The 27143-nt window shown below is 39.9% G+C and overlaps 2 protein-coding genes across 2 annotated transcripts; both read right to left on the bottom strand.

Moving 5' to 3' along the window:
• Positions 1 to 216: 216 nt before the first annotated feature.
• LOC113153307 (protein Wnt-2b-A) lies at positions 217 to 8753 on the bottom strand. Its single transcript, XM_026346874.1, has 5 exons — positions 8469 to 8753; positions 5592 to 5812; positions 4403 to 4680; positions 3087 to 3351; positions 217 to 944 (listed from the first exon to the last, which is right to left on the bottom strand). The coding sequence occupies exons 1-5, from the start codon at positions 8645 to 8647 to the stop codon at positions 715 to 717; spliced, it is 1173 nt and encodes a 390-aa protein (XP_026202659.1). The 5' UTR covers positions 8648 to 8753; the 3' UTR covers positions 217 to 714.
• Positions 8754 to 13320: 4567 nt separating this feature from the next.
• LOC113155491 (CTTNBP2 N-terminal-like protein) lies at positions 13321 to 24954 on the bottom strand. The gene is made up of 7 exons (XM_026350259.2): positions 24860 to 24954; positions 22381 to 22485; positions 16667 to 16900; positions 16170 to 16277; positions 15852 to 16040; positions 15561 to 15731; positions 13321 to 15460 (listed from the first exon to the last, which is right to left on the bottom strand). The coding sequence occupies exons 1-7, from the start codon at positions 24896 to 24898 to the stop codon at positions 14495 to 14497; spliced, it is 1812 nt and encodes a 603-aa protein (XP_026206044.1). The 5' UTR covers positions 24899 to 24954; the 3' UTR covers positions 13321 to 14494.
• Between the last annotated feature and the right edge of the window lie 2189 nt (positions 24955 to 27143).

Below are 27143 nucleotides of genomic sequence, written 5' to 3'. Positions count from 1 at the left end.
GTCCAAGAGCAATGCCTCCAATGGAGATAAAAGTGGAAACAAAGACAATGAACCAGAGGTAGAAATGAGAAAGTTTTCCATAATGCAACACAATCAGAATGTGTTGGACCAGTTGTAGACAGTCAAACGTGCGGGATAATGTGCAAAAATTGTGTCTTTCAGTAATGGTCCACATGAAGCTGAATTTTTCCTGTTGGTGCTCTCTCGCTTGCCAAACCTGCACACAAAGTACAGTATGCTGCCACTTGAACAGAAGGTCCTTGCTTGTTCTGTTTGTGGTTCCATCTGGTTTCACAGTGTGATTATTTGGCTTTTTAATAAGCTCCATCTTAATTTTTTTGTTAGTTTGATAGAGATGCACTAATTAGCAGCAACTGTCTTTTTGTATTTTAAAGATATTTAGCAGTATTATACAATGACTTCATGTCATTTTTACATTATACAATGCAGGTGTTGTTTCGCTATCTCTGTCTTTATCTATATCATTTACTTTCCAAGCAAGTTATCACAATTCTTAAATTAAGCTGAGTCACATGCTCACACAGTCTTAAACGTACGTATCAGATCAAGGTCCGTGAAGTCTCTGCAGGTTTTAAGGAGTCAAAAACCAGAGGTATTGCAGTTAAAAGTCCCCAATCATATATTCTCTCATATAATGTAGCCAGTAGTGCAGAGGTGAATAAGTTTTTGGTTACTGTGATTGGTCAGGTCTCATTAAGTTATGTCCTGCCAATCAGGTCGCCGGTGGGGCTTGCAGGTGTGAACATCAACCACGTCCTCACAGTCTTTGCACTCCACAGCACAGCACCACTTGAACTTGCATTCACACTTGGTGACACGTTTGACCCGCATGGTGTCATAGCCCCGCCCACAGCACATGACCTCGCAGCCATCCGTGCCTGTTGATGACTTGTTGCACACTCGGCCTGCTGTGCCCAAAGAGCCTGGGAAGAGATGGAAAGAATAGAAAGGCTGTGATTTTGGCGTAAGCGTACGGCGCATCAGGGGTGTGATGGATTTGAAACTGAGACCGAAAGCATGATACAAATATCCTGCCTGATGGCATACAACGCAATCTGTTGTTCAGTTGTCCTGTTATTTTTATCTAGAGTAAAATATCTTAACTGTTATTGCAGTATTTTGTACATATGTGATATATAAGCCCAATTTTTCCTAAGTGAAATATCAGTTTTCCCACATTCTGTCACCAGGGTTTAGGTTTCAAGACATGCTGACAAAATCCCAGATCCAAACAGGTGTGCATGTACTTACAGTGGCAAAAAAAAAAAAAGTATGTGAACCTTTTTGGAATTTCATGACTTTCTGTAATAATTTGTCATAAAATGTGATCTGATCTTCATCTTCCTAGTTAAGACTATTAACAAAAATCATGTGCCTAAAATAATAACACAAAGAAATTCTGATCTTTCATGTCTTTATTGAGAACAACCATTAAAAACTAGAGCAAAAAGGATGTAAATAATGACAAATTATTGAAATTTGATTCAAATGAAAAAGCTAACTGGAGTCATGTGCTAGCATACCTTTAGTCCTGTTAAGAAAATGAGTTTGAATGTGTGGACTGGAGCTTCTTTGACTGACAAAAACCACACAAACCTTTTGAGTTAGGGTTAGGTTATGTCAGCCATGCCTCGCCAAAAGAAGCTTTCAGAGTCTCTACAATCAACAATTATTTACATGAACCTGGAAAGGGTTACAAAGTGATTTCAAATACTTCAGAAATTCACCAGTCTACAGTTAGGCTTGACCTAGATAAAGATCAAATGCAGAAAAGCATGAAATTCCAAAAGGCTCATACTTTTTTTTTGCGAATGCAGGTGTAAAATCCTAAAGATCAGCCTAAGATCAGATGCCACATCTAATAACAGAGCATCCATGAAGTAAAAGAGAAAAGGATAAGAGGAGATATTTCCTTCAGGCTGTGGGGAGTGGAGCTTAATACTGACCAAAGGAATGATTTGAAAAGGCTGAATGTATCCTTAGGCTCTTAATTCCTATACAATAGAGATTATTGGCAAGGATAATAAGCTCCTTTTAAGATCACCTTTTAACAAGGGAAGACAGCGTTCCTTTCAATGAACACACCTTCATTACCTCTCAGTTGTCTGCAACCAAGCTAACAGCAGGGAGGAGTGGGAGAATCTGTTAAGTTATGTCTCCTGCACATGCCCCATGCCATCTTACTTTACCTATTAACAGTGAGCTCTTTCACGCTCTGTTGAAGGGGCTGGATTGAAGGAGAAAGACAAAGCTTAACAAGGCAAAGCAAACACTAGGAATTTAAGGAGATCTTAAAGGTCAAATCATTGAACTTTAAGCTGTGAAGGAATGCAAGTCTTCAGTGGGCAAGTCTGATTCTCAGATTTTGTAAAACTGAGCATCAGTTTGCTTTTAAATGAGAAGGATTCTTATTTAAAATTAGATAATTTTCTAACATAAGCTCAAAAATACTAATGTAATAAAATGTACACTGATGTTTTGCTGATGTAAAAGTAATGTACAAAATATAGCTGTATGTCTCAATTATAAAATATTCCACATTCAATACAATAGCTGTTGATTTAAAAGAAAAAAAAAATCAAATTGTGGCAAATAGTGTGTTTTTTTTGTTTTGTTTTTTTTTAAGTCAGATCAGCCTTGGTGCTTTAAGGAATAAAACAACTAACTACATGGTCATGCAGGTGCTAATTACTCTGTGAGATCTAGACTAGCCTGTGTACTTTTGGTAAAAAGCAATAGCAAATTTCAGAACAAAAACAAATCTCGAGAAGTTGTAGTTTGTCCTCCAGAAAGTACAAGTTTACCTTGTTCCACATATTTCTTTTACCCATTTACTGGATTTCTAACATCATGGAGGGCTTAATACTGATTATTGAGGGTGCTAAGGAAAATGTTTGTGTTTCCTGATCTTTAAATTTAAAATCAAACAAAAGTGGGGGGAACATAACAGAGAAGGTCTTTAAATATAATGCATAACATTAAAGTAAAATTTCTCTATAAAGTGCAAATGAGTACAGTACAGAACTGCTCAGTGAAAAAACCTGATTCTTCATTCCTTCACTCACCTGCTGCTCGGTCCATGAGACAGTAATCTGGTGAGTTCTCAATGTACACCAACTCGTTCTTGGTGCTTCCCTTGAAATCCTTGTCAGCCACCATAAATCCTGTTCCGTCCTGGTTCATGGTCACCTCAATGGCCGTGTTGTACTTCTTGCGAAGGTAGTCTCCCGTTCGCCTGAAGTCAGACATAGCCAGCCAGCAGGTTCTCAGAGAACAGGAGCCACTTACCCCGTGACACTTGCACTCCAGCTTCATAAAGCGCTTCACTGCCTAGAGCAGAGGTCAAAGGTGACAGGGTGTTAAGTCTATAATGTTGCCTGTGGCATAACGTAGGTGTGATCAGCTCTGCTGGCACTAGCAACTTGGCAACTAGCTGTTGTAGGTTCTTGTGTTTACAGACACAACAATTCTGTTGCATTCTGTGTTTGGGGTCAGCTGCGAGTCCACTTCTGGGAAGAGAAGCTACTGCACTAGTCTCCCTTTTAAACATTTACATTTAGTCATATGGCAGATGCTTTTATCCAAAGCAACTTACGAGGGTACAAGGTACAATGCAAAGATGGGGTAAGCATAAGGAGGTCTTGCCTAATGACCCCTACTGAAAGTAGGCCACAATCGGGATTTGAACCCCAACTCTCTGGCGGCGATCTTACGACTACACTATCCAGCCGCTTTATAGGTAACTGGAATCAACAAGTCTTCTGAAGTCACTTTTTGCGAAGCGTAGGTCACATCAGAGATGATTCTTTAGAAAAGCAAAAACTAAACACTTAAAGATGTCTTCGTTTTTATAAATGAAAGTGGTTGACATGTAGTTTAGTTGATTGGATGCTGTGTTCAGGAGTTCCTGTTTTCAATTAGCTTTTGTTGTCGTCATTAGCCTAGGGGTTCACCTACTTTTTCCAGCCTATACTGTAAATGTCTGAATGATGTATTAAATATGGAAATTAAGTTCACAATGATGTATGTGTTATGTGTTAGTTACAATAAATTGTTTGTTCATAATTGCAACTTGGATGAACATTTTATAATTTACATGTACTCACTAACCACTTTATTAGGTACACTTGTACAATTAAATGTTGTCCAAAACGGCAAGTCTGCTACAGTATAAATTCTACTTTTCAAATAATAATTTCTCAATTTTTGTTGAAAATGTGAGGTGATAATTCTACTATGTTTATTATTGAGGTCATAGTAGGTGTTGGAGTCATATTGCAGTCCATTATGTTAAAAGGTATTTCTAATATTTTAGCCATCCTGTGTTTTTACGATGTAGGTTCATTAAATGTAATTTATGTACATTAAAGCTCTTGCTCACCATTCGACCACATCGGTTGTTGTGCAGGTTCATCAGTGCGCGAGCATCTTTCACCATCTTCTCTCGAGCATCTACGAAGGCCTTGGCAAACTTAATGCCGTAGTTAATATTGTCACTGCATCCACCCCAGTCGAAAGTGCCCCTGATGTCAGTGTTTCGTCCACGCTTCTGGTTGTCACAGTTGCAGATCTTAAGCTCCCCCTCACTGCAGGCCCTGGTAATGGCATAGACCACTCCAGCTGAGGAGATGGCGTACACGAATGCTGCCTCTCGGCTGCCTAGGTCCACAGGATAAATAAAAAATGGTTGCAATTGAATCAGAAACGCATAGCTGGAAGATAAAAATATCTTTATACTTTAATCTGTATCTGTAGCTGTGACTGTTCAGTCAAGTTCAATACTCTTAAGAAAAGGTTTTGCTTGCATGTACCAAGATTGATAAGTATTTACAACTCCGTTAATGTTGTGGATATTATTTACCGCCATAATGCAACAGTTACTTTTTTGGTACCTAAAGATTCAAGTTTTTCTTTGAGTGCATTGTTACGGTAACTGCCCCCCTGACATCCAGTCAGCGGGAGCAGAGAAGTCAGTCCATGTATGGTGGATGGTCCAGACACAGGTAGTAGGATGTCAACTATAGCATCACAGTCCAGCAAGCTCTCCTTTCACCTTTTTAATTTGCACAGATGGCAGCTTTCTTACTCACTGGCTGTGTTTTCATTTCAGACAAGAGGAGATTTTGGGGGTTATTTGGTCTGGCTTTCCCACCCACCTCCTGTCCTCATTCCTGCTCACGCAATGAAGCAGAACACAGGCGATATGTCAGGGAGTAAAGCTTTGTCTGGCTGCCAGAAACATCTACCCAAATATTTACATCTCCTATTACTGTTTATACATGACCAGTGTGGATCTCTCGATCTGCTACTTGTTTTTAGAGAATATCCACTTTCCCAATGTTCCCTCATTCTGGAGAAAGTTAAAAAAATACTTTATCTTTCTGTTTGTGTTTTAGGGCAAAGTTAATTTAATAAGACACCTATTAATTCTCTGCTTATCTGCTAACGGCAGAGACATTTACGAGGATGATTAACTTCAGTGTCGCTGAACAGCCACTATCGCACACACATACACAAAGAGCCACACAGACAGAAATTTTCAAATCCCAGTTGCTTATGTACAAACTCACTTCGCAGTATCACTCTGCCAAACACAGTGTGATCCCGGTCTAGTGTGCTGCAGTTCCAGCGGTGGTGTCTGAACTGGTGCTGGCACTCTCTGATCCATTCTTTGGCTCCCTCGCCAATAGACTGCATCAGGTCTGGGTGCCGCTGGCAGAGTTGCCGCTGCTTGTTCACCAGGCCAGGAATGTTGTCACAGATCACCCGTGCACCCAACGCTCCGATGTACCTGCAGATGCAGAAAACGATGTTTTAGAATAAGTCGGAGAGGAAATTCACCGGATTTCTACATCACAAGTAGAAGTTGTTTTACTCTGTGGCTTTGTGGGAGCTCTGCTGCAACTTTTCCACTAGTTTGTTGCCTGCGGTTCTTCTCACGAAGGGTGCGAAAACATTTCTGTTAACAATTACTAATATTTTGGATTCAAAATTAGAAGCCAGAGATATTTTTTTTGTTTTTCTTAGTCAGCTGCTCATGATTATAGTTATAACCATGTGACCTAAAAATAGCTGTAGAGAAGACAGGAATATAAATGTGTTCCCAGACAGGGAGGATCTAACAAAAGGTTATATGAATTTTCATTTTGTTCAGTCTCAACTTCGCAGAATCACTGGCGTGCAAAAAAAGTATTGATTCATGTGTTTTAAAATGACAAATCACTGTCTCAATCTGGGATGACATTATGTGCTGGTATTCCGTCCTGGTTGGGACCATTTGTAGAGCAGCAAGCAGCGACTTCCGGAGATTACTGGATCATAACAAAATGGATTTGCTGCCAACACTTCCGTTTTTAATGGATTTAAGAAAAAAGATATAAGATATGAATTACAGTAGTGAACTAAACCTGCTCATATAGGAACGATGTTCCCTTTTGGACCTTTAGGCTTGCTGTTTTCCACAGTTTCAAATCTTTGTGCTCTTGTGTGCTTTTAGCTGGGCTACTATAGTTAACTTCATAACAGTGGTATTAATCATTAATTTCAATTCTTATTTAACATATTCTTATCTAATAATCAATGTAAAATAACCAAATAAGCATTTCCTAAGGCCTTGAACATTTCCTCTCAGTCTATTGCTTATTTTTCTTCACATCTTTAGCCCACTTCTACTTGAGGCTTGGATATGCAGGATGTTGAAGAGATTATTAAATTCCTCACGTTCAGTGAGAAACACCTCTTTTGCTCTAAGAAGCCTTTGCTTCCTGCTCTATTCAGACATAATCCCTGACTTTGTAGCAAATCTTAAAAAGGCAAATCACATGGTATTGTGACACTGGGGAGGTAGGGGGGGCTCTTATTAACAGAACAGGAGGATAGTCAAATACAGTACAAGTGACCCATCAAACTTTTCCCTAACAGCATCACAGATATGATTTCTCCCTCCCTCTAGAACCTGCACGCTTCACTCTCCATCCGGATATCATTATAGTCCCTAATCGCAGCCACATCGGTGTCGCCGGGCCACTGAGACAGAAACAGATGCAGCAGGCAGTTTCCAGTCCCGTTATGGCTGTTCTAGTCCCGTTCTATCTGTGACTATCTGCCTGAGCAGTAAAGCAGAGCAGAAGCACTACTTTTGTTTATTGTGTGTTGTACATACCAGCTGTGCCTAAAGACCCCTGACTGTCTCCAAGAGGACACACACATGGAGAGAGAGTGAAAGGGCTGCTGTGCAGCAAGACGCACTGTGCTCCTCTGAATTATCGCAATGGTTAAAAATAGGCCCTAACAATATAAACTAGGATTAAATAAGTATTAATCATCTGGACACAAAGACTTCCAGGCATCTCCTGCTCTGTGTGTGTGTGTGTGTGTGTGTCTGTCTCTCTCTCTTTCTTTGGAATTCCTCAGTGATTTAATCAGTTTATTCATAATGTATTTGCATGCAACAGCAAAAGGATTACACAACAGCAAATATCATAGCATATGCTTTTCGTTCTCATGCGAAATGATCATTCATTTACAAGCCCTGTTTGCAAGGGGTGTGCTTTAATCTAATCCATCTGAAAAACATGGTCTAATTATTATGGGATGCAGGGCATCATTTAAAGATAAAGGAAGAAAACGTACATTGCTTTACTGTGGTTGGTCAAATATTAAGTGTGCATCACATAGTTTTGTAAGTCTGACCTGACATATGAGAACAACTATTTCAGGTGGGTGGGATAAGCTGGGGGTGCTAAGTGTCCCTCATACATGGGTTTTCCCCCCTCTGGGTGTTTAAAACCTCAAGAGAAATCATCAAGGAGCATTTATTCATGCACCAGTGCCTGCACCTGCCGTTTACTCTGGGCAAGATGGATGGATAGGGGAGATTCCTCCAACACCATTAATCTTCATAAACCCCTGACATGCACTGCTGTGCTGAGCATCGCACTTTGTGTTGATGTTTAAAAAAAAAAACAAAAAAACATCTGCACACATTCAGAAAATTCCCATGCATGATCAAAGTAAGATGAAGGTCTTTTTTTTTTAATCCTTTATAAACACAGACATGAACTATGGCAAAATGAATTTTTTAGATGTCCATGCAACAAATGGACTTCAATGAAATCTAGTTTGTTAAATAATGAGATGGAAGCTATGTGCATACCATATTTCTGCTTTTTTTTTTTTTCTTTTTAGCTGAAAAACGATCCAATGGCATAACTTAAAACAGCCAGAGACTGTAAAATGTACAGTTACTGGATGAAAAACAAGTAACCATTACATTAATTGGATGTAATATATTTAGAGTAAGAATGAGGTTTTGTGTTCCGTCTATGTTAACTTTTATTGTTGCATTTAACACTTTGATATGTTAGTTTTACCTTTATAGATGTTTAATTAATTCAAGTTAACTGTGATCTAAACTTCAGCCACTGCGCCTCAGAGATCTCACTCACCACCACGATGAATCCACTCTCGGTGTGAAAATCAGCAGGAGAAAAATAAAAGTGAAGCACATTCTAGAGATGGGTTTGGAGTGATGCTGCATTTTCGTCTCCTTTCTCAACCCCATGGCCACACTGCTGTCTGATGAGCCTCGAGATTTCATCGGACCAGATGGGTTTCTTTCCTCCATGTATTTGCAAAGGCTGCAGCGTCAGATGTGGAAGTCATTGACGATTGTCTGTGGTCCATCACTGAGGAATAAAAAGAATTTCCCAAGAAGAAAAAGTGGTCTTGAACTCCATCACTGAACTTCTGTTAGTTTAACAGAGCCGTGCAGGGTTTTCCCAAACTACATCCTTAATATTCGCTCACATCAAAGCCGGTTCTCTAAAACTGTTTCTAGAATCAATAAATTCACATGTTGTTGTCAGCTGTTGCGCATCAAATAGAATAAAAAGTAAAACTGCAGGGAGGTGTAACGCGAGTCCGAGGCAGTAAACGGTAGAGAAAGTGATAAAAGTCGCTGAAATCAGATGAGTCGAGTGGAAACTGTCTTTCCGAGGACGCGCGCTGAGCGCACCTTTTCTCCTGTGCAGCTAGAATGAAGATGCGCCGCGGAACACGCAGCGCTGCGCCGCGCTCCGGTGCGTTAACTGTCTGTGACCCCCTTACCTACCCACCGCCTCCCCCTTTGGCAGAACATTACTCAGTGATATGCAGATCTACAGACAGCAGGGCAAGTAGCCTATATGTTTAGTTTGATAGAGCGATGCCTGCTTAAATCTGAATGTATTATATACAGAGGTGGTAAATAACTAGATCTATTTACTCGAGTACTCTACTTAAGTACAGTTCTGAGGTCTGTGTACATTTTATAATTTTACTCCATAACAATGGTTAAACTGCGTTACTATTTTTTTGCAGATTTAAACTCCTCATATAAAATAAGAACGAATGACTTGTTATAAATGACTTGTTATAGTTTAACCTGTCAGCACATAAAATGGTTAAAATGAGCTCCACTATTACCAGTTGACGTTTTTGTTGCCATATTTTCTTTTCCCCCAAAACAAATCTGGACAATACCTGCACATTTGCAATCAACAGCATCCAATTAAATACTGTTTTAAATATGTACATTTTTCTTTTTAGTGGACTGTACTGTAATTTAGTTTAATATCAGTAAAAATCTGAAGAAAAGTGCAGCAAGTAGCAAGTATTTTGCACTATTAGATGTTATAGAGATTGCACTTCTACGATGTCTGATTATAGGAGTGTGGAGTCCCCCTACATTTAAAAAAACCTGTAGAGTAATCTGTCTACAGTACTTTTGGTTACTTTCTGCACTTGAATACATATTACCTTAACTAACTAAGATTGTTATAGCATTAATATGAATAGTATTGAAACATAAACTGCTGCATGAAACTCTGATAACAATTGATTTATGTGATTTAATTGAAACAGGCCCAGACTCATTTATAAGCAGTTTCACAATTGTTAAGATGCATTGGTTTAAGTCCAAAAACTAAAACTGTTGTACTATTTGTTTCTGGTCCAAGTTTTCATGTTTTTGTTTTTCAAATACAGCCCAAGATCACAAATTTGAAGTTTGGCTAAAATAACTTCATTGTATATAGCTTACAATGCCCTCTGAGCTTAGATAATTGTTATAATGGGGAAAAAACATCCCAAATAACTGTGAGAAAGTGGGATACTGCAGAATTGGCAATGAAAGGAAGGTCCCATATGACATACATCCATAGGAAGAAATAACAATGGTTAAATTTCACTATAGAAAAACATAATTTTATATATATTTTTTTGGTTGTTGTTGTTTTTATGTGCACAACCTGAGGTAGGAAAATAAATGTTCCTCCAGTCCCCAAGCACTTTGACTGCCCCTGTAATGCCACCGCAGTCCATGTTTGTGGTTCAGTGCATATCAACAGTCCCAATCCAGGAACAGGTTTGTCTCATTGAGCCAATGTGGAAACATCTGACCCACCTCAAGGACATTTCTGGCTTCTGTCCCTGCAACTTGAGTGAGTCACTTGGTGCTCTGCTGTTCAGCAGGTAGAGAACGACACTGGCAACAGCACACAGTAAAGTATGTGTATATGAGAGTGTGAGGTCATTTTAATCAGTGCAAATCCAGGAGTGTTAGTTGGAGACCTCAGTAAAGGTCAGTAACAATGCAGCTTCCTAAAAATACTACAACACACACAGTGTACTGTATGTAGAAGTATTAGGGGTGTGTGTGTGTGTGTGTGTGTGTGTGTGTGTGTGTGTGTGTGTGAGAACTGTCCAGTGGCGAAGACTGGTATTAATTTCCCAAATTACAAATTGTCTTTTTTTTTTTTTTTTTTACCTAAAACTATAGGAAATGTACCTATCATTGTAGGTTTTAGAAGATAGATAAGTGTTAGGTTTCCATCCTACGTCCTTCCGTCTCCTATTATACGCTGCACACACACATGCAGCCCAGCTGTTTCTGCTTCAGTTATGTCATATCTGGATTTGGCGCAACACTCGGATCATCATTACATGTGACCCTGTCTTTCTTTACCCTAGGACAAGCTATAGATTTTTACAGTGACAACTCTGTAACAAATTGCTTCGCAGAGAGCAGGTGATCGTGGCGATAACACTCCCGTCGTCCCTCTCCTTCAGTCTCACTTTGAGCCAGCTCCAGCTGTGGTCTTTAAGAGGCTCTGTGTGTGGGGGGCCTGAGCTCAAATTCTAGGCCCATCTCTTGGTCTGGGCTAAATTTGGATAAAGAAAATAGGACGAGAGGGAGAAAAGGGGGGGGACTGCAAAAGAATGAGAAGATTGCGTCACTACAGGCCAAAATACAGATGAGAATTCAGATGATAGTGATTATGACATTGTTGTGGGATTAGTGCAATGACAGCAGTCATCACTGATTAACACAAGAAAAGGCAAGACAAATATGGTCTGCAGTGAGACGGTCGTAAACTTGTGGTCTAACTCACGACAGGTGCGTGCTCCCTCCTTGACCTCTGTTTTGTCATCTCATTCATACAACATGACACTGCAGCCACGAGACCGTGTCTCACAAAGTAACAGCATTTACTGGGTCTGCCCAGGAGAGTGGCTTAGTCCACTCCAAGTCCAAGTTCATGTATTTATATAGTGCTTTAGAACATGCACATTCTGTGCAAACTTTTGCACTGCAAACAGTCGAGTCCACAGCAATCTGCATCGGTCTTAAAACACCACCCAGGCAAAAGAAAAAACAGGAATCCACAACTTTCTGAGCTCGTCCACTTGAAGAAATGTAATCCACTTATCTGAGATTTATGCTAACTAAAAAAGTTACTGATTGCCGCTCTTCTTTCGTGGAATCCTAACACAGTGAGAGCCAAGATCATTTTTAGGGTCATGAACGATAAGCGGAATAAAATTGCATCATCCATCTAATCATTATCTTAACCACTTTTCCCGTTAGGGGTCACAGCGAAAACGGCATAATGTTTATCCAAGTGAGGCAGCCCAAAGCCTGGAGTCAGAGTTAAGTCAGTTGAAAATGAATGTTTATGAAGATGTTTTACATTACGTCAGCATAGAAATGCAAGATGGATTGCATAAATCCACCACACAAGTTCAAAAACAAAATGAGCCTTCTATTATGAGCAGACATTTTATTGTATTAATGGTTTTAGGATTTTTCCCAATACGTTTTAAAACCTACGTTATTGTCTATAAACTGTGGGTTGCTGTGACTTCCAACCATGTACAGTAAAGCAGATTGAACACCCACGCTGCCAGTGACAGCAGCTAGGATATGGCCCCTCACAGCTCATCAACCTGAGCCTGTGTTTATGGAGGATGGGAAAAATGGGGCTTTGCTGGAGGACCAGGCATGCCGGTGCTGGATTTGGGATGCGGCCGTGCTTACCTACACAGGAATGTTAATTAGGTGAGCTGAGCAAAGGAGAGGTGACCTGTCCTGTTAACCAGCCAACCTTTCCCCAACAACCAGGGGGGGGATTTAGTTTGATGGAAAGCACAGTCAGCATAGACTCTGCATTCATCTGCTCCATGGATTTCAGGGCATATTGGCTAAGAGAGAGAGAGAGCGATGCTATATACACAGAATTATATGTATCAAGTAATTGGCATTCTTTCTACTTTTTGTGTATTTGCTCAATTACAAATTGACTTTCCATTTCTTAAACTGCATCACTTAAACAACATACAACAAAGACATGTCTTATATCATATATAAATGTCCAAACTAATAGTTCTGTCCAGTCAAATGTTTCATAACTACGGCGCAAGAGTTAGATAATGTATTTATAATTGCTAAACCTACATTCTTAAAACAAACAGTGTTGCATCCTCATATTTGCTTCCACAAGATGGTAGAATTTAGCCAAACGACGGTATTGACTCAGTATGTTGTGGTTACATATGCAGTAGGAAGGCTTTCTAATGTTTACTAAGAATTATTTGAATGGTTAGTAAATATAGGTTAAATAACATAATGTACATACTGTATTCAAAATGTAAGGTGTCCACACTATCAGTCAATGATATTTTCTAGTCTGCCAAAATCTACTTCTATTGTATACTTATTAAATACTGACCCCTGGAGGACACTATACAACGGTGCAAGATATCGGCATGCATTTATATTTTAGAGACTCTTTTAATATTTACACTGTATTATGTGTTTTTTACAGAATGCTTCTTTCTTTCATAAGGGACTATAGTGTTTTGGTACTGTGTCTGAACATATGCATTTTTTACATGTATATGTACATAAATTATTCTACGTTATACATTAACCTGAATCAGTGCATCTGTCAAGCAATTTGTGACTTAAACCCCCATAAATGATGACATGACAATTCATTTATTAAATCTGTCACTTTCCAGCATTTACAGTACTGTAACAGATATGGCAGTTGTTATATTATTTATCAAAGAAGAAGAATTTATAACCGTTTCTTATAAATGACAAACTAAAGACATTCATCATGATCAGTGAACTTGAACAAACAATATTTTTTTAATAGATGTACATTTCATTTAGTCTTGGGAATCTTATGTGATTTTTGATTTTTCTCATTATGTAACATTAAAATAATACATAAAAATTGTGAAGAATAACACAATAGGAGATTATGAAACTACTGTACATTAATAACTAAGGTACATTTATAAAATAAACTATACATATTTATAAAAATGTAACTGTACAATGCAATAAGAATACATTAGTCCAAAGATGACTAATTAGATCTGGTCTGAAGATGTTATAACAAGAAACGTAACTGAAACAAAGTGTAAAAGAAAAGGAGAAGGAAAAAAAACTAATGAAGGATAAGGCTGGTATTTTAAATACTATGTTGTATTGCCAACAAATTTATAAAATGATTAAAACCAACAATAAATTCTTTATACTCAAAGTCATGTCTGTAAATCCAGAACGTTATAATGGTTTGTGGGTCACACAGCTGTCAGTGACATGTTCCTATACTTTGGATCTCTCTCTGTCTCTTTTTAAACAAATACTCTCACTGATGTTTTTAACAGTTGTTGGTCTTAAATAAGTGAATTGGCTAAATTCAGGTTTTTTCACAGACAATACCATGAGTAAATGTTATTCATTGCTAGTTTGAGTCTTTTTATAGGATTGGTGGATAGAAACAAATACAGTAATTCAACTGCCTCATCGTTTAATAGGTTGATCTGTATTCTATGGAAATATGACACTGTAAAAAAAAAGACTTGAGATACTATAACAGAACCCTGTGCTCAACAAGCAGAATAGGCACATCTTGAATCTACTAGTTACTACATGAGTACCAGGCTCTTATCTAACATCTATAACAGTGCCTGAGCACATATTATAAATTTGAATAATACAAATAATCTGTTCAAATAAATGACTTGACTGAAATTGTGTGATGTACAAGACATTATCTTAGTCTTAATCTTGAGATGTGGATTTGACAAAAACAGAGCAGCGGCTGACTCAGTAAAACAATAAATCTTGAATGATCAGTTAATTAGATGAAACCACCATGTCAAGTTCCTTGACACCCTCCTGGGTGGAGGTTAGGCCACAGCTGGCTGAGAGGGGGCTGTCAGAAAAATGACTAGCTGACCTGGGCACCGCAGCTGGGGAAGGAGGGGCCTGGGCCAGACCAGGCTTCTTAGGAGGGATAGGTGGAGGATTGCCCCTGTCTGCTCTGGGGATGGTGGGTGATCTGATGCCCTGTGGAAGTGGTCCTGCAGCCCTTCCGATGACAGGAGATAAAGGTGCTGCTAGGCTACGGTAGTCTGTACCAAAGGGTGAATTGTTTGGTGTTGCAAGCTTTGGTGGGACACTTTGCTGGGCGGTGGTGAAGCGAGACAGGACCTGAGTAACTGTGCTCCGAGCCATCTGTTTGACTGGGCTGGCTTCTGAGGAAGGGCTGCTGGCAACAGGGGAGAGGTCCTTTGAGACAGGAAGAACAGTCTGTGTGGCTTGGGACTGAAGTTCTGGCTCAGTGGTACCCTGGAACCTATGGCGAGCAGCATGGAAGCGCTGGTTGATCCCAGCCTGGTAGGGGGACTGGTAGCTACCGGGACTTGGGTTGCCAGGTGGGCATTTGGAAAGGACAGGTGAGGTGCAAGGGGAGGATGGTGAGAGAGCAGAGGGGGTAGAACTGCAGGAAGAGAATGGCATCTGGGTGTGAGATGGAGGATTTTCATTCTCATTCTGTAGGCTGATCTTCTCTGACGGAGAACTATTTGGACTATGGTACCCATTGGTTTCCAATGGACAATGGTGGCCGTTGATTTTTGTCTGCACAGGTGACTGGTTTCTGTCGTCCTCGATGCTCTCAACCATTATATCTAGTGCTGTCTTTCCTGGAGGAACTTTTGTGGCCCACTCCTTATCTCCTGCCTCCACTGGAGCTGTAACTACCCCCCTGACAATTCTTGTCATATTCACCTCTTCCAGCTTCCTCTTCAGCTCTTCTACCTGATAATAGAATGAAGGAAATGACAGAGGTGTGTCTTAGTATGAACAATGTGCCAACTACTGCCACTATAATGACGACTGTGTAACAAAGTGTTCAAACCTGTTGCTGTAGCTGACAACAGTGAGCTTCCTCCTTCTTCAAACGTGAGCGGAGTTGCTCTCGCTCTGTGTCAAACTCTGCCAGCTGCTCCTCCACCCTCGCCTCCGTCCTCAGGGCTCTCTGCCGCTCATCCTCCAGCTCCTTCCTCAAGACCTGACAGGTCTCCTTTTCCTAAATGAGAATTTTTAAATAAATTTGAGAGAAAATATTGGCAAAGCCTTGTAACAATCTGTACCACACAGGGACATCATACTAAAGGTACAAATAATTAAGTAAACCGCCAATTTTTACCTTGTCAAGTTTACGGCTCAGCTCAGTCAGTCGGTGACCCTCCTCCAGAGCTCTGGCACTCGCCCACTTGCACTCTTTGGCCAAGGCACAGGAGAGCTTTTTGTGCTGAGCCCGTTCCTCTTCGAGTTGGTCAGTAACTCGCCGTTGTTCTTTTTCCAACCGGCGAACCTGGCTACGCTCAAATTCCAGCTAAAAGGACAGTCAAGAGACAATAAACAAACTGGCCAGAGGATAGTTACACTTTACTCCCCGATTCTGCCAGTCTCTCAGAAACAAACAATTCCAGTTCAGTCTACATCAATATTAATTAGAGGGCACCTGTTGTTGTAAGCGCTCCCTCTCCTTCTCCAGGATGTAAGTGACATCATCTCCCTCTGCTGTGTCCTCAGCGTGTCTCCTCTTTTCCTCCTCCAGATCCGCAATGACCTAAAACAAACACAGCGGGGAGACAGAGAGTTATGTTGTGTTTGTGAAGTACTGAGAAGCACTTCTGGGTCTGTGTGAGAAACAATTATGTTTTTAATTTTACTTTTATTATTCCTTAAAAAACATTTTGCAAACAAAAGGTTTGCAATACAGTATGAGGGGCAATTAAGTCTAATTATTTCTCTAATCCAAGATTAAGTTGCCTGAAGTGCTGGATTTTAAATTTTCATATTTTTCTGGCTGCCTCCATCCCTTATACTTTGTGTATTCCCTTGCATTGAGATATACAACACTTGAGTTTTGGTTAGAAATGTTCTTTTTAATAATTAGCATAAGGAACCAGCTATTTTCTGAATCCTCCTAATTAAGAACCACACATCCAGACTCACCCTCCTGTGCCTGCTCTCAGCTGCAGCCAGCTGGGCCAACATCTTCTCTTGCATCCTCCTACAGTGGCTTACCACCAATTTGAGAACCACAAGAGGGTTGGTGGTGGAGGACGAGCATCCTGGGTCCTTGTTCTGCCCCCCCACGGTATCACTGTCTCTCTGTAAGGCTAGGAAGGGGTCACTGAGGTTGTACCTGCCATAGCGCTCCTGGATAAACAGCTCTTTACGCTGGGCCTAAAGAGATGAGAAGAAGAGGTGGTACACTGTACATGGCAGAAAAAGAATTAGCTGTGTGGCAGGAAATGTTGAGGGGAATAGCCTGGCTATTGATGCTTTCGCAATAATTGCCTTTTTATAGAAGGTTTTTGTAACCTGATAGTATGTAAAACTTCCCTTGGAACACGTTTCTAACTTCCCTAACTTTTAGATTCCAGTAGATGCTTTTTCAGACACTGATTGTTTCTAGCCATGCTACTGACCGTGCACCATGAAATGTATTCTGCTTTCCCACAGGATGAACTGTAATAGATTGATCAAAGTATTACATTGAATTCTCCTTTAGCACCATGAAGAGGGTAATATCGTGGTTAAGTTAATTCTTTCTTAACCACTGGACAGACTGTTCTGAACAGGTTTGCATGGTGATGTTAGCTAAATGCTATGTGTCTTTGCCTACGTACAGCCTGAGAGACACTAACGTACAGTAGTAGACTTTTGCTCTCTGTCTCCACAGTCTACCTTCTGCCTTAAAATGCAAACTAGGAATAGCACCACTGTATAGTGATGATCCCTAAAGTTTCTATACACTGTATCAGTCATTAGTTAACATTATTACTGAATCATATGATAATAATAATCACTGGCAGCTATGATTATGGTTGAATCATTTCTCTCTAGAAATTCCATTTCTAATACTAGAGTGATAAATAAACAGTAGATGGAGAAAGAGAGGAAATGCATTAAAAAAAATACTTGGAATACAATATTGCTAGCAGGAGGAAGTACCAACAGATGGTGTACGTCTGTCCGCCTTAGCAGAACAGCTGCCCTGGACTGGGCCTTAGCCAAGGCAGACCTGTTCTGTTTAACTCATGACAAAGGAGGGATAACAGCAGCATGACATTTCAGGTTCAGTAGATGCCTTTGGGCTTGTTGTGAAAGGGAATGGAGAGAGAGGACGTAAGCAGAGCTGCCAATGTGTCTTAGTGAGGGTTCAACAAAAGAGGATCAAGAGATTAGAGAGAAGAGAATCCTCTCTGGCAGGGTGAGGACAGAGCTCCTGATGACTGATACCAAGATTACCTTAAAGTTTAAAGTGTAGTCAAGAGTGTGGATGGACATAAAGGGGAATATACTGCCATTTTTACAGAGCCCCAAAACAATGACACTGTGAGTGTTACAGCTACACAGGTATGCCATGACACCCAGTACTTGAGCTCAAGGTATTGGCCGATAACACTAATGGTGCAATACCTTTATTTAATAGTGTGTATATATCAGTCTATTGGTTTATGTAGTGCAGGGCCACTTTATTAAGGCTCTCTAAAGTTGTATAAAGTCTGCAAACAAGACAAAATCACTTCAGTTTACTTGAAATGAAAGATGGTGTCGATCTTAAAGATCGATTACGATAAAGGTTCGTCATAACGCCCACCCTCATTCAAACGATATTCCACGGGAGATCACAGGCTTCACGGCTGTCATTTTGCTACATCATCAGTATTATCTCATCTGACACAAAGATAGAAGGGCAAGGCTGCAAGGCTTTTCTGCTGTTATTTGATCCAGTCTGTTGAGGACGGCGTGAAGGCGGATCAAACAGCACTAAGGGGTGAAACAGGAAAACACAGGACGCCCATGAGGATTCAAAAATGCCTCTCAGATGTGGGTACTAGCTAAAGCCAAATCATCACTCAGTACCTCAACACTAGATTTGTCTACAAATCATGCATCATGCAACATTTCTAAACATGTTTTTTCATTGTGATGAGGGTAATTGTTACATTATTTGCAATAGATGTGTAATTATTAAAGGCAAAAATTGCAAATGAGTCTACATCACAGAGTGTGAATACTTAGTGAAGTATTTACTCAGTCTCTCATCTCAACATGGCTGCAGTTGCATGCAAGATCCAACCATACAAAGAAAACACAAACTTAAAGTAGTGTTCTCCATTCTAAAATAGTGTTCATTATTTGCCTTACTATGTTCTGTTTATTCACTCTTTACACTTTCCCATTACTGGATAATTGGCCTTTAAATTCCCAGTTATTTTCTAATTCATAGGATTCCTGCTCGGTCATGAACAGACTGCCTGTCTCTCTTTTAGTTCCCTCCACAGCTCCTGAATGCACAGACAGACGCGCATGTCCACAACACAAAGGGGCTGTGTTTTTTTTTTTTCTCTCTCTCTCTGCATCAATCCTCCACCACTGCAAGGAGGGTGGAAGAAGTGAAGAGTAATACTTAACATCCAAATCTGAGGTTATTCACTGCATCGTGTTGTACATGTACAATACCCATAAATATCCAATGTGTGGCTGTTACTGTATGCATTATAGTTTGCCTCCATTATTCATGCCTTTGTGTATTGGCCACAGTTCTTGGCAACCTGTATTCCTTTGCTTGAGAAGTCGTCTTTGTGCCATGGCTGCACTGGTTCCAATCCAGTTAATCTTTTTCTAACACGTCTGGACTCTTTCAGTTGTGTAGTGTTGGCGACAAGATCTGTACAATACTGAAGTAAGGTGATGCATGAACTTCTTACTCTAGAGTCCTCTATATTTCAGAGCTACTTAGGTAGATTATAAAATAATCTTAGGGGTTCGTGTATGCAATTAGAATGACCTGCAGAGCACATGGACAAAAATAGGTATTTCAGTGCTGCCACACACAAGGTAAGTTTTGATGTCCCTTTGGAAGCTTTAGTAAAACCACAGTATGTGAACTCGACAGTTAATTAAAGGCTCATTTCCATTTTTGAGTCCTCTTTGAACTTAAAGTAAAGACTCATATTCTTTTCCCAAAGCAAAGGGACTACTGGATCACTGCAGGTCTTTGTGTGCCAAATACAAGCGTTGCCAGAGACTAACTTCCTTCTGAAAGCCACAGCGTGAGCAGCTGCAGAAGTGACTCACAAGGGTAAAAATGCAGCGGATAGTTAGAATGCCACTGATAGTTCTGCATAATTAAATATAGAGGGCCATAGAAAAAAAACACATCATTAACCTTACATCCTGTACTTGGACTATATCATGTAGAAAATCACTGATAAGGATGTTAGATTTTAAAAACACTGAGAAATGTGGCTATGCGTGAAAACTTTCTCAGTTCTTCTACTTCTAACCAAATAAGCAAAGGCATTCAAAGCAAATACGTTAACTTGTCATGTGATTTCATATGAGTTTATTAAAAGACTTGTGTGTGGTGCTGAAACCATGGTGATTTGTTGTTGAGATAAACACTTCCTACATGACATTCAGTGTAGAAGTGACACGTCAGTTAAGGACATGACTGGACCTAGTTCTAACTACTGTAGTTGCATTTGCAATCTTATTATTGGAAGAAAATTATGAGTCTGGGGGGGAAATAGCTGTTCTGTTATGTCATACTTAGACACAGAAGTGCTATTAGCAAACATGCTCACAATGACTATGTTAATGCTGATCATTATCTCATAGTTATAGTATGTAACTTGTATTTTAAAACATTATTTTATAGAAATACACTCAAAAGGCTTAACGGCCTGCTAGCAGTGCAAATTCTTTTCAAGTGCTTGCTCTTCTAACTAATCCAATAAAGTCAGTATTTCTGCCTGACTAATAATCTGTAACTTCTGATTTATTGTAATTTCATAACAACTAATACCCAACAGGCAGGGATTAGTGTGGTCAAAGCAGAGTAGATTGACTTTGAGTCTTGTAACTATGTATTTAAATATTTTAAACATTAGGGGCATTGCATAGTGAACACAATATATGAGCAATAGATTAAAAATGAAAGTTACACCAAGTTAAAGAGAGTTAAAAAAAAAGACAATTTCACAGTGGCACCAGAAGAAGGATAACAAAATCTTTAAAATCAGTAGAATATATCCTATTGGGACAACAAGAATATCTAGGGGTCCACGAATGACTTATAGAGTAAGTCAAGTCATTAATGTTTCCATCAGGACCAAAGCAGTGGAGCAACTGACAGACATCATTGCCATCCATAGAGCTGTGCCACTTGCACATCTACAAACAAATGAATTTGGGGTGGGGGAGGGTTACAGATAATGATCTACTTTCATGTAAGAGTGTGACCCAACATTCCACATCAGCAGTTACTTAACTGCAGAGAGGCATGAAGTTGTGTTTCACCTATGGACCTACAGTTCTGCAGAGATCAGGTTTCACTCATTTCCTGCAAATTATTTCCTACAGGTTAGTGATTATACCCTTAATTAAGGGACCGTAAGAGGTAACACTGCAGCACTGATCCAGACCCAGACCTAATGGGTTAACAGTTTGTACCAGTGGAGGCATGAAAGAAGCGCAGCCATATTCCCCTCAAGCTCCAGTTAAGGCCAATGTTTATTTGTTCACTCCTACTCTTGCTCACACTGAGTCATCAGGCACCCAGAGTGCTGTAACTCTTCTTGCCTTAGATGGCCAGATCCCAGGAGTGATGAAGGAATGTGGTCTAGACACAACACATGAACATTCAGCAGTAGGTTCTTAGACTGCTGCTCTCTAGTTTGTTTTTTTTTTCTTCAATGGTGAATTTTTCAGCAGGGAAGTGCATACCAAGAGTGTAACAGCTGTAAATCTTGCAGAAATGCTGCATCATTTGGTTGCTTAGTCAATGCTACAATATACAACTTGAGCACAATGTGTGAAAGGGATCCATTCTTTTCTGTCCTCGCTCTTCTGACAATTTGCTTCACTTGGATACTTTCAGCCCAGCACTTTAGCCTGGGCTGAACGTATTACACTCTGTCTAAGGCTGGTAGTTTATCAAGTTTACAACTCTTATTAAATGAAACATCCATGCCATGACTGCAGTCGCTGAAGTCTTGAGTATGTGGGACTGTAGGACACCACACAACAAAGGACACGGTGTAAGAAAATAGCCTGATAATCCTTTAATTGAAATGCAGCATTAATCCTGCTAAAGTAGGAACTCCTAAGGTTGGAACTAGCTTACATTGTGGCCGTTTCTAATTCAGGTTATGCTCGTTCACTAGAAGTCTCATTTCATCTTATGCAAAGGCTGACTTATGTTATGTAAATGCCTCAAAAAAATCTCACAAAGAAAAGTGGACTGACTAAAAAAAAAAAAAGGAAATCACAAGCATCACCAGGGTCATATGGGTTGAAACTTAACTGTGTTACCTGTTTTTTTTTTTTTTTCCCTCCTCATTTTGTTGTTGCTAGTTTCTGACATACTTTTTTGTTGCCTACAATACAATTACGTAGCTTATCTTTGTTGTGGTGACCAATGTAATAAGCACAAACATAATCATGCAGTGCTGTGCCAGGCTGCTGCAGGAGTACTGTGTGAGCTTTCCTCTGTCAGCTGTGAAAACACTGAATTACATTGCAGCTGACATTCATGAAACCCGACTACAGCTGTTTTTTTTTTTGTTTGTTTGTTTCTTCTTTGTCATAACAAATACAGTTTCTGCACAACCATCACAATCACTTATGTTCCCAGCTCCATTGATAGATACCTTCAGGGCTTCAATGACCAGGTCCCGAGCTTCCAGCTCTCCCTCCAGGATGCTGAAGAGCATCAGCAACTCTGGCTTTGTCAAACTCTCCATGTTCAACTTGGACTACAAAAGCAAATGAGAGAAAATAAGTTAGCTGACAAACTGACTTTAGATTTAATCTCTTAAAATTAATGCAAATAGATGTGTGGTAGTTTATCTCATTCACACAAAAAGTAATACTATGGATGGGCATTTAATTGAGGTAAAATAAGGCAAATCTTGTCTTTTCCAATCATCTCCACATCAGGCAGACATCTGAGCTAGCTCATTTAGTCCACTGATTTATGAGCTTTATGTGGACATGTAGCTATAATGTTGTTAAAGAATAACAAATCTATTTAACTGCTAAAATAAGTGACTTCTTCAAGTACCCTATCTGTTCCATCATCCGTCTTAAATGCTAAAAGTCAAATAAATTAACTTTTAACTGTAAAACATCAAGTTGTTGTTGTTGTTGTTGTTGTTGTTTTGATTTCCCACTTCATATTCCATTCATAATGGGTGCCATGACTGTTATTTTGTGTTGGATGTGATGTGGTCTCTTTGTAGTGTCTCTGCACTCTAATCTCACAGCTGTGCTGGTTCTGATGACAAGCCCTGTGGGTGTCCACACGTCAAATTTCCAACCACACTCTGGCCAAGTGAATGTATGCGGGCCTCTCTTTGAAATAAGATCAAAGCTGCTCATGTTATTACACTGTGTATCCTATTCAGATGAGTCGTCATATGGGAAGCACAGGTTTGAAGACTGCTCTGGTAGATGGAATAAAGTGAATCAGTTAAACTTTCTTTTTCAGTATGCGGCTGAAGCATCTGAAAAATCTCCCGCTTTGCTGTTTACTGGACTTGAATCCACACCTGAGCCAGTATTCATTCAACAGGCTGTGCTCTGAGCACTTTGTGGCCACCACAAGTTTCCACATCATGAAGTCATCAGTAGGGGGGTGGGCTGCTATTAGACTGATAGAAGAGGCTAGAGCCACCAGCCAGATTTCATATTTCAGCTTGTGGCAACAATATTTCCCATTTTTCATTAACAAAGAAGGCTAAATATGAAAACTGCCATGACAAACAAAGTAGTTCTAACTTTTAAATATACCATTGAGACTGATTTGGCGCAGAATGCAGAAGTGAGAAGAGGAATAAGGATGAAGAGCACCAGCCAAATCCCTACAGCAGCGTCGTCTCACAAAGAGTGTTTTAGTTATGCCTGCACCGGCACTCATGGTCTGTGGCTTTAACCACAGGGGTAAAATGCTAATTAAACTACAGCATACACACCTCCCTTGGTTTTGGTTTACAGGCTTGCTTGCTAATTTCACAGGCCGCCATAATCACTGTGAGAAGAGTGTGTGCTGTGTTATGAAAAATGTCTGGCCCAGTGGGCGCAGACATGTGTCATCAAGCTTGTTTAGATCCTCACCATTTGAATATTATTTCACCTAATCCCCCCTGAGTTAATGTTAGTAATGACCGGGATTTACAAATAGGGAGCACTAGCATGGGAAATACAAATATTCCCACACGTTGTCGTCGTAGCTTCACGTCCAGTGACGAAAGCGCCAGTGATCGTAATCCTTTTATCTGTGTTTGCTTTAAGCCTGGTCGACCATACGCCTTGTCTGCAACACTGTAAACTCATTAAAAACACAGCAAAGGCTGCACTCCAGTGTGAAGAGGCCACTGGTTCGTGGTTCTCTCTACAGAGCATAAGGGGAAAACAAACCTCCTTCACCGAAATCCTAAATCATATCAAACCCATTCAGTTTTTCTTCTTTTTTATATTCAGCTGCTATTGATGAATTACAGCAAGTGTTACACTAACACTATTTCATTTGTATTTCACACTTCAGTCATAGTAACAAGGCAATCGTGCGTACACTTGTACACTTTTGCATTGAAGCAGTGACCCTGCAAATTGCAAATCTATGAGAAACTTTCTTTGGTGTTTGAAACTTTCAGTGCCAGCTGAGGTGGAAATGCATTGATCAGGCTGGCAGAGCAGATGCAACATGTCTGGATACCTAATTGGATTTGGTAGACAACCTAATTTCTTGTGTAGGCTTCCTGTCTGCAGTACTAGACTTGACACAGTCCGGTTTTATACGTATTACAAACAAACGCATCACACATCAGAGTTGATGGTGCAGAGGAGCCACTGGAGCCGGATTCAGCACAATCCAACGGGAACTTTGTTCACTTTGTGCGAACCTTCTCATTCGCACTTTGATAAGAATAAGAATAAATACTTCTGATGTTTGTCTTTTCATGTTAAGAAGGTCCGGTGCTCAAGGTTCGGCCTAAAGCCATGACCACTTCAGCTGCATCTTTTTTTTTTTCTCCCCTTTCTTTTGGACCAAACGTGTCCAAGACGCGGCGAAATATTGCCAACTACCGTCTCTAACTTCACACCGCCAACACAAACGCGTTTTATTACCTTCATGTGGCCCTCGGAGGTCTCTGAAAACTCCAGCATGAACTTTTTCTCCTGTCAGAAGATTAGTTTGACTTAATTTGCGTCCTCTGCTCCCGACTCAGCGGAACACTGGACAGCCGAGAGCTGGGCGAACAGACAGCCGAGCCCCGCCAATAGGAGAGCACGGAGTCCTGGCGCTGACCAATGAGAGACGAGCTTTTAGGAAAAGGGGCAGGGAAGACGCCGTCCCACCCCTCGGATTTCTTTGTTTAGCGTTTGTTCAGGACCTCCTCAACAAGCTGCAGCATACAGAGTTTGAGCAAAGGTGTTCATCATGTTGTCCCAAATGATGCCATTAGTGTTTGTTTCTGTGCACTAGGTAGATTATGGTGGGATTATAGCAAGTTGTGGGTTTTAATCAGCATTTTCCCAGCGCCTAAATTGTTTTTCTGTACACCAACCTACTGTGCAGATCTTCATGTCATCACTTAATATTTAAGTAATACTATTTATTTGAAGCAAGGTTATAGGTTACTGTTGTATCTGTAAAGTACTGTAGCCTGTATTTTGCAGTGGTGCAGGAAGTACATATAATCTCTACTCATGTTACTCTTGCAGGTAATAACACAAAGAAGCTATTCAAGTATAAATGAAGGTGAATTCCTCACTGTTTAATGTATGATCTGTTATATTCCCGACATTTCCTGCAGTTGTTACATACATTTAATATTTGCTTAAATGTATTGGCCTCTGATATTTAGTGTAGTAGAAGTATAAATGTTTGAGGTCACTCAGTTATATTCATAACTTCAAAACAATATGGGACCTCCATGAATAGATCAATAATAAAAAAAAATGTGATGTTATCTAGACATTACAACTGCACATGTCTGCAGGTCATTTGATCTCGCAGTGGCAATGATGCACAAAATCTATCACTTAATTTCAGCTAATGAATCCCCTGCATTGATTCATGCTTTTTGTGAGATTAAAGCGTTGACTGCCATCTGGTGGTGCCGAGCTGTGGTAAACATATGTGTGCTTTTTGGAGGAAGTGATTCTTGAGTGTAAAATCAAAAGGTTTGCACATGATAGAAAAGTTATTAGAAGGATTAATTTGACTTTTCTGTTAATATCACAGTTCACCTCTAATTGGTCGGTGCTAAGACCGCGTCCTCTGTTTGTGGCTGGTTTAGCTGTTTCAAACTAAAAGCAGAGCAGAAGAGAAACGATAACCTATCCTACCATACCCACGTTTTCTGTTATAAAAGAGACTTCACATATCTCCTGCATCTCATTAGGACAACTCGGCAACAACCATAAATTGACTGTGGGGGTAGCTCTGTAGAAAGAATACAGCCGTGTTATTGTTGTTGCTGTTAGCTGTGAGGCAAAGAGCTCCAGATGCTATGTGACAAAAAAAAAAAAAATCTGATGAGGTATTTGCTGAGCTATAGACCTTTTAAAATTCAAGGCTGCCACAAATACAAACTGGAGTCCTTCCTGTAATAAATAATAGCAGCCAGCAGAGCGCAATGCTCATGCAACTCATGCTGGTAAACACAAAGGGATATAAATACAAGCATTTTACAGTAGCTGTGGACAAGAATAATGGACGGTACAGTACCTTTACAGTTACAAACTGCATGTAATATTAGACATAATTGACTCTACTGATGCACTTAAGGTAATTCTATTCAGATATGTTCAGATTATACTGTGATTTGAAATAGAACAGTCATTTCACAGCTTGAAGACAGCAAAACATCAGCATTTTGGCTTAAAGCTACGTCAGCACTAACTTGATACACAAGAAAATGAACCCACCGTCTGACCATGCAGCATCTTTATGCTATTTGATAATTGTGTCCCTTATTTTTTTTTTCTTTTTTACACACTCATATCTTGAGGGTATACATGGAGCAAAGTCAGAGAATTGTTCTCCTGATAGGCTGCTGATGTCGGGAGCCTCTTCAGCTCTAATAGAGTCTCTATTTCAGGCTCTTCAATTAAGCTGCTCTGTTCAGCCTGCTGACTGGCTGCTGTCGAGTATCTGTGTCCTCAGAGCCTTTGCTCTGTGTCCTCATCTCCCTTTTCCAAACAATTTACAGTGCGAAGTTTCCAGTTTACTTTATTTCAAAGAGGAATATTACTCATTTACATTTACAGTATTTGACCGTTAAGATATTTTGCAGATGATAATCATAACGAAATGGATAGGTTTATGATAATGCGCTGTAAAATTGCCAAAAGAGTCTGTCACAAATTGAAAATTAGTACCAGTAAGTTAGTAAAATCAGTACTA

The sequence above is a fragment of the Anabas testudineus genome, chromosome 5 (assembly GCF_900324465.2).
Source record: "Anabas testudineus chromosome 5, fAnaTes1.2, whole genome shotgun sequence".
NCBI lineage: Eukaryota > Metazoa > Chordata > Actinopteri > Anabantiformes > Anabantidae > Anabas > Anabas testudineus.
This window is presented reverse-complemented; position numbering and strand designations above follow the sequence as displayed.

Excerpts from the sequence above, each read along its gene's own strand:
- LOC113153307 (XM_026346874.1), bottom strand. The coding sequence starts at position 8,647 with ATGGAGGAAAGAAACCCATCTGGTCCGATGAAATCTCGAGGCTCATCA. Across the intron at positions 5,813-8,468 it reads AGAGTGGATTCATCGTGGTG|GTACATCGGAGCGTTGGGTG; the intron begins GTGAGTGAGATC and ends CTGCATCTGCAG. Across the intron at positions 3,352-4,402 it reads ACAACCGATGTGGTCGAATG|GCAGTGAAGCGCTTTATGAA; the intron begins GTGAGCAAGAGC and ends CCTCTGCTCTAG.
- LOC113155491 (XM_026350259.2), bottom strand. The coding sequence starts at position 24,898 with ATGCTGGAGTTTTCAGAGACCTCCGAGGGCCACATGAAG. Across the intron at positions 16,041-16,169 it reads GGGAGCGCTTACAACAACAG|CTGGAATTTGAGCGTAGCCA; the intron begins GTGCCCTCTAAT and ends CTGTCCTTTTAG. Across the intron at positions 15,461-15,560 it reads GTTGTCAGCTACAGCAACAG|GTAGAAGAGCTGAAGAGGAA; the intron begins GTTTGAACACTT and ends TTCTATTATCAG.